The sequence below is a fragment of the Manis javanica genome, chromosome 10 (genome assembly GCF_040802235.1).
Source record: "Manis javanica isolate MJ-LG chromosome 10, MJ_LKY, whole genome shotgun sequence".
NCBI lineage: Eukaryota > Metazoa > Chordata > Mammalia > Pholidota > Manidae > Manis > Manis javanica.
In genome coordinates this window covers 95,132,443-95,149,869 of record NC_133165.1, presented here as the reverse complement: position 1 = coordinate 95,149,869, position 17,427 = coordinate 95,132,443, and the positions used below count along the sequence as shown (strand labels likewise).

The following is a 17,427-nucleotide window of genomic DNA, read 5'->3' as shown; positions in this document are numbered from 1 at the left end:
TTTTTCTCTCAGGGACTGACAAAACCCTAAGTATTGCCTCCAGAGGAAGGGACATGGTCTGTTTTCCCCTAGGGTCCTACTTCCCAGTAGGAGAGCCAAATGCTGATCAGCTCTGCTTGTTTTTTCTTTTGGGAGAGCTTGCTCCTGTGCTATTTAATTTGTGTTTTTAAGAACATTATTAGGTATGAATGCCCAGTAGAGCAGCTTTTGGGCAACTAGCTTATGAAATAAATCCAAATGATCTGAAAAAGAACATCCTCTGCTAATTGAAATTTAAGGGAGCCTAATAAAGTTTTAACTCATCCTTCTCATTGAGGGCCAGCATTTCCAGGTTGCAGTTCTTCTAAGGAACACCAAGACAATAATAGAATTGGAAAGTAGATGCCTCTTGACCCACTTATCAAAGCCCAACCTTGATTTGTCAGGGACCTCATTCAGATCTGGCCTCTCTACGGTTATGTGTGTGCGCACACACATATGCACACGTACACACACACACTCCTGAGTAATATACTTCCTACAGCCCTAAGTAGTTGGGAACAAAAATAGGTATCAGGCAAATGAGGGAGAACCCAGAGATGGACTCTCATAGATTTTTAGAATAAATCTTTGTAAGAGTAAATTGATGTAAAGACTTAATAATAACCGACTATGTTGCCCTTCTATCAAGCTTTATACTTGTAATAGCACTATTATGTTTATTTAATAGGTACCCCCACTGGTGACTTAAACCCCAGGATTGAGGATGCCATCATCACATTTATCCCTTGAATCTTCATTGCCTTTTCATTTTAAATTACTAAGAAGTCTTGTATATGCGTGAATATATATCCAGTCTACCAATAGTCATCCCTTAAATAGAGCATTATTTAGAATCTTGTACCTCTCTTCTATAGAATCTTTCTTCATCCTCCTACCAGAGATATATGCTGCCCTGAAGTTTGTGTTTATCATGCACTTGTTTTCCTTAATAGTTTTACTGTATGTCTTTGTTCTCCTAAAAAATAATGCATTTATTCCTCATATTTTTTAACTTTATATGAATAGACTCTTATGGCATGTAATTTTATGTGGCTTGCTTTTTCTGTTTCTCATTATTGTCTGTGAAATTCATACATGCTGATTTTTTTTTAAACTCAAGTTCTGTTTGCGGCTTACCTTTTCATTTTATTACTATTTCTTTTTGTAAGCAGAAGTTAAAATTTTAATGCAGTCAAATATTTATGGTTTATGCTTTTTGCTATCTGCTTTTTATAGCTTGAGATAATAATTATATTCTCCCATTTTCTTCTGGCAGTTTGAAGAAGTTGTATTTTTTTTCTTTAGGTCTTTATCTGGTATTGACTTTTTGTGTATAGTGTGAGGTAGGGGTCTATTTTATTTCCCCAAGTGAAAAGGCAGAACACACCACTCCACTGGCTTCCTTAAAACTTTCCAAGTCTTTCCCATCTTCCTCATAATTAAAGTCAAAGTTCTTAAAATGGGCTAAGTGGCCCTATAAGATCTGGCCCTCTGAAATGTCTCTGACTTCATCTACTGTCTTTCCAGTGAACACTGGCCTCCTTGTTCTTGAACACTCCCAGAATTTTCTTGCTGCAAGACCTTCATACTTGCTGTCCCTTCTGTCTGAAATGTTCATGTGTCTCCATCACTGGCTCCCGTGCTTCTCAGGCTTTTGCTCAAATGGCACCTTGTCATGGAGGCCTCTGCTGGCCACGTCAGCTAAAATCACAAATGTATACACACACACACACGCACCACATACATACAGACATTTGGTATCTCTCTTCTCTGCTTTTGAATAACTTACCTAAACAACTCTGGGCTTGGAGTAGTTGTATCATTATGGAAGGGTATTTTAAAGTGTTGATTTAATTTCTTGAATGGTTTTTGGATTCTATAGGGTTTTCTATTTCTCCTTAAGTTAGTTTTTTGTAAGTTTACCCTCTTTATTAAAATATTTTTTATTTACTTTTCAAGTAGTAAATGTATACACACAATCCAAACATTCAGGTGTAAAGAGCATATACGGTGAAAAATCTTTCCCCCATCCTTTTCTTGTAGCTACCTAGTTAGGCAGAGGGCTTCTGTTTTTTCTCAAATTAAAAAAATAATAACAACGCATGAGCAAGATCCTTTTGTCTAACCACCTGGCTTCAGCTGTCTTGTTACCCTTTGGTATTCAAGTTTGTCTGGGGATTCTGCCCAGCGGCTGCTGCCAGAATCCTCCCATATCTCATCTATGGTCTCTAGATGAACACAGACACCAGTCTGTGCAACCCCAATGGCTTTTGTTTGGCTCTGTGGGAAGATCCACTCCTTTACTTATGTCCACTCCAGCTGCATCTGAGAGTCCCTAGGGAAATTCCTCCTAGTCAGGAGCTTTCTGAGACTTTGGTGGAACAGCTCCGCCTATTTGCTCACTCATGACCAAGTCTCCCCTCCCTAGGAGTAAAGCTTGAGCTGCTTGTGGGAGTAATTCATTCATCTATTTAAAGGTAAAAATTGAAATGCCTAGTATGTGGCCCTTCTGCCATTACTTTATTGCCTTTTTCCCCAGTTTCTTGTATATCTTCCCAGAAATATGCTATGCGTACGTAAGCATATACATATATTCTGTTTTTCATAAATGGTGGAATACCATATATATTGTCCTGCACTTTGCTTTTTCGTTCAACTACCCATGTTAGAGATATTTCTCTGGCTATACATAACCTTGCCTCACTCTGTTAGTTACTCCAATGGATAGATGCATGACAATATACTTACTCGATCTCCTTCTGAAGGACATTTGGGTTGTCCTCAGTCCTTGCAGTGGCCTTCTAACCAGACCCCTTACCCATCTTTCATCAATGTTTCAAACAGACGTACTGTCGAATCTCCATCCTGATCTTGTCATTTTCAGTTCCGCACCTTCAGCAGCTGCCCAGTGCCCACAAAATAAGGCTGACTCCTTAGCCTTGAAAGCAGAGTCCTGTATCACATTGTCTCCACCACGTTTGTTTTCTGTCATGTCCTCTGTTCCTGAAGACACCCCCTAAACTGATAACTGGAGGTCTTCCAAATGTACCTTTGTTTTTTTTAAGCTCAGCATTTTTCTTCTGCCTGCTCTACCTTCTCCCCTCAACCCTTTGAAGAGGAGGAGAGCCATCCGTCCTTCCTTCTAGACGGGTCAACTTGCACTCACTCTAGCTCTCTCTGGAGCAGCTGCACTCAGTATTCCAACTCGGTCTCCCACTGCTACATGCTGCATAACCCGATCAGGTGTTCTGAATGCTGGTTTAGATAACATATTTAATTGTTCACCAATCAGTTCTTTCTCTTCTAGAGTCCAGATTTCTTGTGGGCAGGGCTTATTCCCTGGGAATGGGGAGTACTGCAATGTAAATATAATATCTTGACTTTTAAGTAGCTTCCAACATAAAGGTGAAACTCATGCAAAATTAAAATACACACCACCATAGATCATTGTTGAAGTGGAAGTGTATTCTATGCACAGTGGTTTCGTAAGAAAAACGTGAGCTTAAAAAAATCTCTGATCCCTACTCCAAGGTCTAGCACATGGTAGATGCCCAATACGTGCACGTGGAATAGAAGAACATAAACGGAAGCATTTAAGGCAAGCCTCAACATCTTGCCAAAAATCTTTTATCATAAAAATACAACTAAGTCCACAAATAGTGTGGATGCCAATCATCATTTGAGGAAAAAGATGGCAGTGTGGGAGAGGGTGGAATCAAGTTTCAGCAAGGTGGGGGGGCGAAGAAGTCTCACCTGAAGCGTCTGGGGCGGGCTGCGGGGCGCGCGGGATGGGCGGGGATGGGGAGGGGCGAAGACGCGCGCCGGCGCCCCGCCTCCCCCGCCCGCGGCGCGGTGGCGCTGGGCGGCCGCGCGGGGTGGGGAGCAGCCGCTGCGGCCCGCGCCGGCCCCTCGGCCGCGGCTCCCGGGACGAGGACCAGCGCGAGCCCCGCTGGCCCCTCGCGGCGCGGCGCACGGCGAGACCGGGAAGTTCCCGGCGCGAGCGCCGAGATGCCAGGCAGCGACACGCCGCTCACGGTGGACCGGACCTACTCCGACCCGGTCCGGCACCAGCGCTGCAAGAGGCGGGTGAGCAGCGCGGGCAGCGCGGCGGTGGGCGTCGCGCCGAGGGGCGAGGTCGGGTGGGCTTCGCCTCCCGTTTAACTAACTCGGCCCGCGCGTTTCGCTGCCCGCCTCTCTCCCTGGGCGGCTGCCCCGGGCCCGGGCTTCTCTGCCTCTGTCCGAGCTGAAGGGGCTGCGAAGGGGGCGTCGGAGCCCGGCTGCGAGATCCCAGCCCACCGTCCAGTCGGTCCCTGCGCGCCGTCGGGGGCGCCGGGGTGTCCCCGACGGCCCGCACTCCGCCGCCCTCTCCGCCAGGGAGCGCCCGCCGCGCGGTGCCTGGACGCGAGGGAGTCCTGCCACCGGGCCCCGGGGCCCCGCGGGACGGCCAGCGCCCGCTGTGACGGCCCCGCCGCCGCCGCGGCTCCCGCCCCGTGGGCTCGGGCTCGGGCTCGGGCTGGGGCCGCCGGCGGCGTCGGCGGCGCCCCGCTCTGCCCGAGAGGAGAGTCCGTCTGGAGTGTCTAGCCGCGCTGAGCTGGCGCGCTCTCCATTGTTTGCAGTGTAATTTGCTGTTGCTGATTTTGGCTGTGGGCGAAAATAGCTCTCCAGAGCATTCGGCACGGACGAGCTAAGTAGTGCTTCGACACAGCGACCGAGGCCGCCGCCTGAGCGCTGGTGCCCCGGGGAGAGGAAGCCTCCACCCCACTCGGGGACACCGTTGCCCTCCTGGGCTGTCCACGCCAATGCTCGGCGCTTGATAATCCCCCCTGGCTGATGGAAGTGCCGTGTAGAAGAGAACCGCCTCCGCCCTGGCATTTGTTCTGGCAGGAGATACCTGCAGCTGTTCTTTGCTCTGGTGACTACTCACTGTCCCACATCTCAGCATTTGAGGGTCAGCTTCCTTGTATAAAGTTCACGGAGGTGGAGTTGGGCTCACATTCTAGCTTGTCACTTCCAAGATCAGGAGGACAACCGGATGGGAAAAGTAGCAATGACAGAAATTTGGCACAGCTCCATGTGCAGGATTCGGGTGTTTGATCATAATTCAGAGAAGTAATCAATTACCCCAGAAGTGAAGCAACTAGTACGTGGTATATTTACCGGGTTTTCCTTCAGTGTCAGTTCATCAACTTAACAGAAATTACTTAAGTTTTTACTTATTACATATATTCGGTGGACTAATACGTCCTGCATCCACTCCACTCTCTTCTATCCCCGAAAAGAATTCTCGTATTTTTTGCACCTTATTTAAAAGTTGCACAACAATTTGTTATGAAAATAACTAGAAACTCCATATAGAAGAAAACATTGATTACAGATAGTTTTTGGAAGGAAGACTGCTGGTTAACACACAGTTATCTATGCAGATGGAGATTTTTTTTTTCTAATGGATTTGTAATTGGGGGGAAATCTATGTTAATGTTGCAGTTGACAGAAGAAATTTAAGATTTTTTAAAAGAGTGTAGAACTTTGGTTTCTTTTGTCATAACTGTGATAATCTTGGTGTAAACAACCAGATTAGTAATCTTTGAGGGCTGGGTAGCTCACGGTGAGCACATTTAAGTGATTTGGCAAAACCCCAGAAACTTTCCAAAACTTCATAATCTGTAAAATGGTCGTGGTAAAGTTTGTGCCTCAGCTACTTAGGTGGAAAGTGGCAAAGCAAACGTGTAATTGAACTACAGACTTAGTTTGTCTCCGCTGCACCTGCTATGGTTCCATTTCTACACCAGTCTTTTCTGTTAAAGTACCACAATCTTACATGAAGGAGGTTTCTTACTTCCTTTAAGATCCTGCCAATGATGTTAATGCAGTTGATCCTTAGATAACTCAGGTGTTGGGGGTGCACCTCCTTCAGTCAAAATCTGTGTATAATTTGACTCCCCAAAATTCAATTGCTAATTACCTGATGTTGATTTTATGGTAGTAAATAAAATAGACTAATATCTACATATATTTTATGCAGTCAGGATATACTAACTTTTTTCTTAATTTTTTAATATTTCTAGGCTATGCAGTTCATCAAGTTTTTTTCCAATTGTCACAAGTCTCCAAAAAAATTCCATTAAACTGAAAAACATCCATGTAATATGGATGCACAATCCTGCACCGTTCAAACCATGTTGTGCAAGGGTCAGCACTTACCTACAGTGTTGTTTTGCTGTCATGGAGATACCTGATTTTTAAACAGACCGTGTATTCAAACTAAGTTAGATCTTATTATTTAGCCTATTGGGCAGATGAAATCTAGAAGACTGACAGTCACTCCCAGAAGTAGGGATATTATCAACTCTTTCAGAGATGGGGAAATGGGGACCTGTTAGACCTTGATCTAACCTTCTTCAAGATTCTAGAAGAAATCAGACTGAGGAGGCTAGAATTTTAGTACACAGTGATCACAGGTTCTACAGCAGGGGTGCTGAGATCCCTCCCTATTTAGACTGCTTGACTATTTGCTTTTAGGGTTTTATTAGTGAGACAGCAAGGAGGAGAGAACTAGTGGAAGTTTTATAAAGATATTAAGTTTTCAAGAGTGGGGCTGAGGTAATTTTGAGTCTGTCCTTAAGGCTGCAATAAGCCTGCTGTACTGAAGGGAAAGGAGCAACAGTTTTCCTGTGCAGAAAATATTTACCCCATTAGATAATTCTAACTCCTGTTTTGTGAAACTAACTTAGATGTGGCTGTAACGACATATTTTCTGTAAACTCAGAAACTAATTGATACAAAAAGAGAACATTAAGTGATATTAGGATTTAAATTTCTTGATGTCACCCTCTACTTGGCAATAAACCATTGAGTGTAGGATTTTTAAAAGAACCTGTGTGCACTTATGTGGTAACTTAGTTCCTCTAAAAGCACTATAGTGAGAACTGGAGGTACATATGAAGAGTTGATTAACCTTTCTTTCAGAGATAAACAGTTTCCTCCCAGGAAGGGGCTAAGACTCTAAGAGATCAAGTTGTTAGTTATTGAATGGTCATTTTTTGAGTTCAAAAGTGATACCCTGTCGAGATAACAGGGAAAGTACACATCTCTCTTGCTGAGATTGGTTAAGCCTTTGAGACTGGAATAATAATGAAGCCATGCACTATTTTAACATCGCAGAAATCTATTTTTACAGCCAGGTGGATTAACCTAGATTTCTCCCCCTCAGTGAAAATGTAATATCACTAATGAATTCCATGATTGTCTCTAAGCTGACAAGGCAGGATCATTCACATTTTTAAACTTCATCTGGGTGAAACTTAGAAATGGTACATGTTAAGTCCATGCATATAATATCCCCCCACTTTAAAAGAAGAAGCATGTATAATTAGAGCCACTTTTCTTCATGTCCTAGTTATAGCCTATCATCTTTTTAAGAATATAGGCAGTCTGCACAGTAACTGACTTTTATTAATCAATTATATATGAATCAAATTTTTGTTCTAATTTAAGATTTTCTAACCTGCCACCTTAGCCATTTGGATATAGTGGTGAGTAGCTGGGGCTCCCAGATCAGATAACCTGGATCATATTCTGGCCCTTCATTCTTCCTAGCTGGGTACTGGGCAAGGTCTAACCTTTCAGAGCCTCCAGTTCCCCATCTCTGAAGGAGGTGATAATATCCCTACCTCTGGGAGTGATTGTCAGTCTTCAGTAAGAGAGCATTTAAAAAAAAAGAAATGGTTGTGTACACTCAAGTGTTAGCTTGAGTTAGCTTTATCCCTGTGTATGTGAATAATCGTTTTCTTGTTCTGTTGGTACCACCATTGCTCAGAATGCCAGTCATCCTGAGTGCTTCCCTTCTTGCCATCTCTAATCTATCATCTTTCCACTGGGTCTTTGACATATCTGTGGAATTGGGTCATTTCTCCTGTGTCCCCCAGTCATCTCCCACCTTTGTTTAGACTTTTATGACTTCAGGAAGAGAGAACTGGTGCACTAGCTTCCTCTTTGCTCTACGATTTCATCAATTTCTGTTCCAGCCTGCCTGCAAGGACTTGAGTATTCTGCCTACAGAACCACTTCCATTAGGCTGGCCCGCAGAAGACAGATCTTGCACTAATGCTGTTTACTAGCCGTACGACCTCGGACCTTATCATCATTCTAAGCCTTTGTTTCTTCTTCTAGACTCTAAGGGTGTTCAAGGAATACATGCAGTAATGTCTCTAAAATGTTAGGTACTCAGAACTCAATAGATGGCAGCCATTTTTATTAGTATATGAGAAGTGATTGTAAGCTTCAGAATGGAAAAACTGCTAATGTTGTGAATAGAATAGAAACCTTTCTGTAGTTTTTAGCATTTTGTCCCTCCCTCCATCATGTTCCTTCATCACACTGATTGTTCCTCATCACAGTGATTGTTTACATATCTGTCACTTACACATTTATAAACTATATAGACACTGGCACTTTGAGAGCAAGAGGCTTCATTCATTCATCTGATACTTGTTGTGCCTTCTGTGTGTTAGCTGCTATTCTAGGCATCAGAAATATAATACTGAATGAAACAGTCTGGCCTCTCTGGAAGCTTAATATCTGCTGATTGTATCTTATTTATACTTGTGGTCCAGAAATACCCTTCTTTTTTACAGGAGAAAGTGGTGATAATAAATACAAAAGTCTCTAACATCTCCAGTAAAACCTGTGCTGGGTATGGTTACCTGTAGTACATTTAAAAATGTCCTGTGTTTTGGAAATGGATCCAGAATTTCATGATGAGTAATGGTTTCAAGAAGGGGATGTCATAGCTCTTTCTCCTGGTAGAAATGCTTGGGCGGTGATGTAATAAATTGATGATCGCCTACTTACTTCCTGGGCAGGAACTAGAGAAAGTGGCAACAGACTTCTGTCTTAGGGACCCCTGACCTGGTGAAGTGGTAACCTGAGTAGATTGTGAGCACATTTTAATTTAGCAATTTGTTTTTTTCTAAAGAGTTAATTAAAGGGATTGTGAATAGGGATGAGTGTCTCAAGTTGGATTTTTCTTAGATTTAGGATGGGTAGATTAATGGGGTGTTTTTTTTTTTCTGAGCTGTGTTTTGCTGCAGGCTTACTGGTTCTCCCTTTAGAGGAGAACAAATTGCCAGCAACCCCCAGCACATCCGCTATCACATCCGCTGGTGAACACCAAGCAGCTGCTATCAAGTTGGCTTGTAGGATGCGTTTGGCTTCAGACCCACTGCCTGAATTTCCAGGGCTGCTGTTAAGGACAGATTCATCTTAGTTGTCCAGAACCCACCTGGATGGAAATTGCCCATGTCTTGACTTAGGAGAGGCTGCAGCTTTCAGCCCTGGTGTTTGTTTATTGTGTTTATGTGTTTTCTGTGCCCGGGGGTGGTGAGAGAGAAGGAAGAGAACCATGAATCACTGTACTGTGAATCAGAATGAGGACTTTACATTTCTTAGAAAAGGACCATCAGGATATATGATCTGTGCAGGATCCAACTGCTTCTGCGGCTGTCAGGGCAGGGGAACGCTACTTGAAAGAAAATGGTGCATTTATTGGTCATACCTCTGTAAGGAGGTGAAAAGAATGTAAATGAAACAAAGAATGCTGAAATAATGATACTAGCCAGCATGTACTCACTCCTTACTATGCACCAGGCACAATATTAAGTACTTCAAATGCACAATCTCCTTATTACTTACGATATCCTATCTATAGTTCTTTTTACAGATGAGGGAGTTGGGGCCCAGGCAGGTAAGTAATTTGTCCACGGTCCTGTAGTTGTTAGGAAATGATCAAGCTAGGATTTGATGAACCTAGATATAATTCCAGAACTTCCATTTTAACCATTTCCCTATCTTCAGCCTCTGAAGCGAATACCAGGAAGCAGCTCAGTCTCAGAAAACGTATTGAGTGCTTGGAGATAGATGTCAGTTCTGCAGGATGCCTGGCCAAATTGTTTGCTCAGGATTTTTATGACACAGCTCTTTGCCAATCCTTTGCATATAGTCTTATGTACCTGGTAAACCTCTGGTGAATGAATGGCTTAGAATCAAAATTTATGAACTTTTTACAGTGCCTAAGATATAAGAGTTTTGTCAGTACAAAACTGATGGGGAGTTCTGGGGACTCTTAAAGGCTGATACATAAGCTCATGATGTAAAAGTATCCGTAAAGACCCTCTTCCAGCCTGGCATTGGTCTCAGAGCATGAGCTGTTGAAGGATGTTATGAGGGTGGTTCTTCCTTGGAACAACTGAGTCACAAGCTGGCCTCTGCCCCTACCAGATCTCCCTAGATGGTTTTGATTTCACTGGACTGATGACATGTGCTTCTCAGACTTAAGGCAGAGAGTTAGGAAGTTGGACTCAAAGGTTTTACCATATGAGAACTGGGGAATTTAGACATTAGACATCATTCCATTTACAGAAGTAGAAAAGTGACATCCAGCCAGACTATAAACAGTGAAATCGCATAACTAACAAAGGCAGATTAGGGCTACCATTATAGCAGCTTCTATCTTAAAGGAGAATTCTTTAAAAGAAAACTGCCTTAAATATTTTTAAATACCAAGTTAATTGCTAAGATAGATGGGATAAACATCTGGAAATTAAACTTGGTAGCATGAGAATTTTAAATTAATTTCAGTAAAGAAATAACAGATTTTAAACTTGGTGATTTTTCTAGGTGGAAAAAAAAGTGAATTTGTATTGATTTAGTTTTAGGCCATCATCCTTCTGAATTTATTTCCACAGTTTTGGCAGGGCTGGGGCAAAGAGGGTGATGATTCATATATCAAACTACTTAGCAACACTGGATCGGCTGCCACTTTAAAAATACTATCTTTCCTGAGGTCTCTTTCATTGTCACTTCTTTTTTTCAAAACATAGTTTTGTAAAATGAATTCATCTTTGTCTTGACATTCCATCTGTTGAGATAGGATATTGGAAAAAGTGTAGCCGAATGCATAACTTGCAGAGTATATTATATGTGCATTTAACTTTGAATCCAACCCGAGTCTTCTATTGCCTCTGAAGCTCACTGTTCCTGTGAGACTCTCATTGAAAGCATCTTTCAGCACCAAGTATTTTGAACATACACAATTTTCATACAACACAGCCCCTAAACACAAACCAAAAACATCTGATTCTTAACTGAGGGAGCAATCACCTCCCCCAACACGGTGGTGGTGGGAGACAGGGACAGGGTCCGTTGGCACATTTAGTGCCAGTCCCCATGAGGTGCCTCCTTGAGGGAAGGTCTGTGTGGTTTCTGCCTTACACATGGGCTTGAGAGCCCTGCCCTGGAGTGAGGGGTGGCTTTAGCACAAATACAAGACGTCTCAACCTCAGAGTCTGGATGTAAACTTAATTCCTTCTCTCAAACCCCCTGCCTCCCATTCCTGATTAATGCTTTTCCATACAGCCCTCCCCAAACCAGATGCCTGGGAAGTTCCCTCGGTCACCCCCTTACGCACCACATCTGAAGTCTTCTTGTAACTTTTCAACTGCTTTTTCCTCTTTATCCCCAGCTTCACTTGTCTAGTTTACTTCTGGATTCGAGGACCAGAGTGAAGGGTTAAGAGTATGGACTCTGGACTCAGACTTGAATGTCAACTTCTCCACTTACCGGTTGGGTTAACAACCATGAGGAGTGGTGTTGGGAAACCCCTTATGGTGTTGGTTGTTCTGACACTGAGTCACTCATCTACCTCAGAGTTTCCCAAGCTTCAGGCATTCCCACACCCACACAAAGCTTCTTTCCACCTGTACTATAATTTATATAATATTTCTAAATCAATTTACTCCTTAACACTTAGTCTTATGTACCTGGTACTTAATTATGTACCTGGTACTTAATTAAAAAAAATAGTATAATGTTACTGTTCTAGCTAATCCTAGCTAGATAACCTCTGAGGTCAGCAGTGCCAGACTAAAAGATTAGCAAATGCTGGGGCATTGTTAGAGGGCTGTTAGCACTAACCAGAGACTTTCTCCTAAACTGAACCAACTAGATCGAACTGAACTAGGTTGTTTTCAGGGGAATTATACTTTCACTGGTTATTTAATGCTTTCATTTTGTCCTACCTCACATTAATTCAAAATCATTTAGGTAAATACTGATTTATTGTATCATCTCTCCTCATTCCTTTGTGAAATACTTAATACAGACCCGTAGCCTTGAAGATGCTTAGAAATATGTTTTCAGTGATTGTGAAAATTTGGGTAATTGTTTTGGGATGAACAAAAAGTCCACTCTGGTGGGTTAAAGGCAGTCTCATCTGGTTAGGAATACTTGGAAGAGGTTGAAACAATGAGAGCTCCAGGCTGGGTGTCTAGTCTTCTGATTTCCTGAAAGAAACAGGCATGGAAAGCCTTAGACTAACATGTGGAACATTGAGAAAGTACAGGCCTACCTTGTTTTATTTCTCATCACTTTATTGTGCTTCACAGGTATAATGTTTTTTACAAATTGAAGGTTTGTGGCAACCTTACATGGAGCAAGTTCATCAGCACCATTTCCCAAGAGCATCTGCTCACTTTGTGTCTCTGCATCACACTTGGTAGTTCTCACAACCTTTCCATCTTTTCATTATATATTTGTTATGGTGATCTGTGGTCAGTGATCTTTGATGTTACCATTGTAATTGTTTTCGTGCACCACGAACCATGCCGATTTAAGAGAGCAAACAATAAATACTGTGTGTGGACTGACCACTCTCCCAGCCTGCTGTTCCCTGCCTCTGTCCCTCTCCTTGGGCCTCCCAATTTCTTGAGACACAACAAAATTGAAATTAGGCCAGTTACTAACCCTACAATGGCCTCTGTGTGTTTAAGTGAAAGGAAGAGCCTCACGTCTCCCACTTTAAATCAAAAGCTAGAAATGATTAAGCTTGGTGAGGAAGGCATGCTGAAGGCTGAGATGGGCTGAAAGTCAGGTCAGTTGTGCCAACCAGTCTGACAAGTTGTGAATGCAAAGGAAAAGTTCTTCAAGGAAATTAAAAGTGCTGCTCCAATGAATACATGAATGGCAAGAAAGCAAAACAAATGACCTTATTGCTGTGTGGAGAAAGTTTCAGTGCTGTAGATGGAGAGTTAAAGCAGTCACAACATTCCCTTAAGCCAAAGCCTAATCCAGAGCAAGGCCCTCATTCTTTTTAGTTCTGTGAAGAATGAGAGAGGTGAGGAAGCTGCAGAAGAAAAGTTAGAACCTAGCAGAGGTTGGTTCATGGGGTTGAGGAAAGAAACCATCTCCACAAGGGAACAGTGCAGAGTGAAGCAGCAAATGCTGATGTATGAGCTACAGCAGGTTATCCAGAAGATCCAGCTGAGATAATGAAGGTGACTTCTAAACAGAGTTTCAGTGTAGTTGAAACAGCCTTCTATTGGAAAAAGATGCCATCTAAGACTTTCATAGCTAGAGAGGAGAAGTCAGTGACTGGCTTCAAAACTTCAAAGGACAGCAACTGTCTTGTCAGGGACTAATGCAACTGGTGACTTTCATTTGAAGCCAATGCTCACTTACCATTCTGAAAATTCTAGGGCCTTTGAGAATTATGCTAAATCTACTCTGTGCTGTATAAATGGAACAACAAAGTCTGTACGACAACACATCTAATTACAACATGGTTTGCTGAATACTTTAAGGCTACTGTTGAGACCTGCTCAGGAAAAAAGATTCCTTTCAAAATATGACTGCTCATTGACAATGCACCTGGTCACCCAGGAGCTCTGATGGAGAGGTACAGTGAGATTAATGTTCTTTTCATGCCTGGTTACAACATCCAGTCTGCAGCCTGTGGATCAAAGGAGTAATTTTGATTTTCAAGTCTTAGTATTTAAGAAATACCTTTCATCAAGCTATAGCTGCCATACACAGTGATTCCTCAGTTTGATCATTCTTGGTTCATGTCAAGAGGCCAAAATATCAACATGAAGAGGAGCTGGGGAGAAGCTGATTCTAGCCCTTGTGGATGACTCTGAGGGGTTCAGACTTGTGTGGAGGAAGTCACTGCAGATGTGGTGGAAATAGCCAGAGAATTAGATTAGAAGTGGAGCCTTAAGATGTGACTGAATCTCATAATAAAACTTGAATGGATGAGGAATTGTTTCTTATGGATGAGTAAAGAAAATGGTTTCTTGAGATGGAATCAACTGGTGAAGATGCTGTGATTTGTTGAAATGACAAGGGATTTAGAATATTACAGAAACTTACTTGATAAAGCAGTGGCAGGTTTGAGAAGACTGACTCCCAATTTTGAAAAAAGTTCTGTTGGTGGTAAAATGCTTTCAGACAACATTGTGTGCTACAGAGAAGTAATTTGCAAGGAAATTGCCACAGCCACCCCGGCCTTCAGCAGCCACCACCTGATCAGTCAGCAGCCTTCAACACTGAGACAAGACCCTCCACCAGCAAAAAAGATCACATCTCATTGAAAGCTCAGATGATGGTTAGCAAATTTTAGCAATAAAGTACTCTTTATTTAAGGTATGTACATTGTATTTTAAAAACACAGTGCACTTGCACACTTACAGACAGCAGTCTATTGTAAACGTATTTTTTATAAGCATTGGGAAAACCAAAAAATAAATTTGACTCACTATTGTTGTAGTATTCACTTTATTGTTGTAGTCTGGAACTGAAAACACAAGATCTCTGAGATGTGTCAGTATGTATTCTTCAGGAATTTCAGGCAAGGACAGAAAGTGGATGGGGAAGAAATTTAAGCTGTGCATTTTGCTGAAATAAAATTGAATCTGATTAAGATGTGTATATAGGCTTGTTGTAATGTAAGGAAATTAGTTGATGCCTTGAGCAGCAGCCTTTCACAGAAATTTTGATAAAGGCACTTGTCCAGAAATAAAGTCTGCCTTTAGTGAAAGCTATGCTTCAACACCTCAATATATTTTCCTCACTGGGTACAACTCTGTGTTGGGGCAAAAAGTCCCTTTTCTCTGTCTTTGTAAGGATATTGTAATAATCTAGAAGGCCTAGAACTCAGATTCAGATAGTAAGTGTTGTACTATTTTAATCTCACTAATTGGAACAGGTGGCTTCTATTTGAGACTGAATCACTAGTTGGCATAGATTTTAATTTATCTAAAATTATAAGGCCCATTCAGTAAGACTGAACAGTGGCCCATTCTGTTCAGGGAGTGTATTGGCATCAGGCAAAGTGTTTGAAAACTTTGACCATTAAAAGCACAGAAGACTGATAGGAAGATTGAAGAACAGCAGTTTTTTTTTGTTTGTTTGTTTTTGGTAAATGTGATATTTAATTGATTTTTTTTTGAGAGGGCATCTCTCATATTTATTGATCAAATGGTTGTTAACAACAATAAAATTCTGTACAGGGGGGTCAATGCTCAATGCACAATCATTAATCCATCTCAAGCCTAATTCTCGTCAATCTCCAATCTTCTGAAGCATAACAAACAAGTTCTTACATGGTGAACGAATTCTTACATAGTGAATAAAAAGAACAGCAGTTTAATAGTTTGCTGCTTTGATTCATCTTTGAATGTTGGGCCTAGAGCTAGTGAAGGAACATGGATGAGTGGAACAGGTCCAGATGCTTGAGACAGTTACTTGTGAACTTGTGAGTATTTCTCCAGATGAGGAAAATGTCTTACATATCTCCTTTGAATCCACCCTGTGAGCTGGCATGGTTGAAGAGGACTTCATCCTGTCCTCGGGGTTTTTTTTTATTTTGGTATAATTAATAAACAATTACATGAGCAACACTGTGTTTACTAGATCCCCCCCATTACAGTCACTGTCCATCAGCGTAGCAAGATGCATAGAGTCACCACTTGTCTTCTCTGTGCTACACTGCCCTCCCTGTGCGCCCCCCAACATTATGTGTGCTAATCGTAATGCCCCTTATGCTGCTTCTCCCTCCCTTCCCACCCAGCCCCAGTCCCTTTCCCTTTTGCAACTTTTAGTCTATTCTTGGGTTCTATGAGTCTGCTGCTGTTTTGTTCCTTCAGTTTTTGCTTTGTTCTTACACTCCACAGATGAGTGAAATCATTTGGTACTTGTCTTTCTCCACCTGGCTTATTTCACTGAGCATAATACCCTCTAGATCCATCCATGTTGTTGCAAATGATAGGATTTGTATCCTTCTTATGGCTGAATAATATTCCATTGTGTATATGTACCACCTCTTCTTTATCCATTCATCTACTGATGGACACTTAGGTTGCTTCCATTTCATGGCTATTGTAAATAGTGCTGTGATAAACATAGGGGTGCATATGTCTCTTTCAAATTGGGATCCTGCATTCTTAGGGTTAATTCCTAGAAGTGGAATTCCTGGGTCAAATGGTATTTCTATTTTTAGTTTTTTGAGGAACCTCCATACTGCTCTGCACAAGGGTTGAACTAGTCTATATTCCCACTAGCAGTGCAGGAGGGTTCCCCTTTCTCCGCATCCTTGCCAGCATTTGTTGTTCCTATTCTTTTCTATGTTGGTCATCTTAACTGGGTGTGGTGATATCTCATTGTGGTTTTAATATGCATTTCCCTAATGATTAGCGATGTGGAGAATCTTTTCATGTGCCTGTTGGCCATCTGAATTTCTTCTTTGGAGAATTGCTTGTTCATATCCTCTGCCCATTTTTTAATATGGTTATTTGCTTTTTGGGTGTTGAGACATGTGAGTTCTTCATGTATTTTGGATGTTAACTCCTTGTCAGATATGTCATTTACAAATATATTCTCCCATACTGTAGGATGCCTTTTTGTTCTGGTGATAGTGTCCTTTGCTGTACAGAAGGTTTTTAGCATGTTGTAGTCCCATTTGTTCATTTTTCATTTTGTTTCCCTTGCCCAAGGAGATGCGTTCAGGAAAAACTTGCTCCTGTTTATATTCAAGAGATTTTTGCCCATATTTTCTTCTAAGAGTTTTATGGTTTCATGACTTACATTCAGGTCTTTGATCCATTTTGAGATTACTTTTGTGTATGGGGTTAGACAGTAATCCAGTTTCATTCTCTTGCATGTAGCTGTCCAGTTTTGCCAACACTAGCTGTTGAAGAGGCTTTCATTTCACCATTGTATATCCATGGCTCAGTTATCGTATATTAATTGACCCTATATGCCTGGGTTTATATCTGGGCTCTCTAGTCTGTTCCATTGGTCTTTGGGTCTGTTCTTGTGCCAGTACCAAATTGTCTTGATTACTGTGGCTTTGTAGTAGAGCTTGAAGTCAAGGATCGTAATCTGCTTTATTCTTCCTTCTCAGGATTGCTTTGGCTATTCAGGGTATTTTGTGGTTCCACATGAATTTTAGAACTATTTTCTCTAATTCATTGAAGAATGCTGTAGGTATTTTGATAGGCATTGCATTGAATCTATAGATTGCTTTAGGCAGGATGGCCATTTTGACAATATTAATTCTTCCTATCCATGAGCACG

The 17,427-nt window shown here is 41.8% G+C and overlaps 1 protein-coding gene across 14 annotated transcripts in view; it reads left to right on the top strand.

Annotated features, from left to right (window-relative positions):
• The window catches only part of TMCC3 (transmembrane and coiled-coil domain family 3), a 252,829-nt gene that overhangs the window by 175,553 nt on the left and 59,849 nt on the right, over positions 1-17,427 (top strand). The window contains exon 1 of one of the 14 annotated variants that reach the window (XM_037023022.2): positions 2,126-4,107. The exons of 12 other annotated variants lie outside the window; for them this stretch is intronic. In XM_037023022.2, coding sequence (XP_036878917.2) covers positions 3,820-4,107 — 288 coding nt within the window. In that variant the 5' untranslated portion in view covers positions 2,126-3,819. Of the gene's footprint in view, positions 1-2,125; positions 4,108-17,427 lie in introns of those variants that run through there. One more of the 14 variants, XM_037023023.2, reaches the window with a different exon arrangement.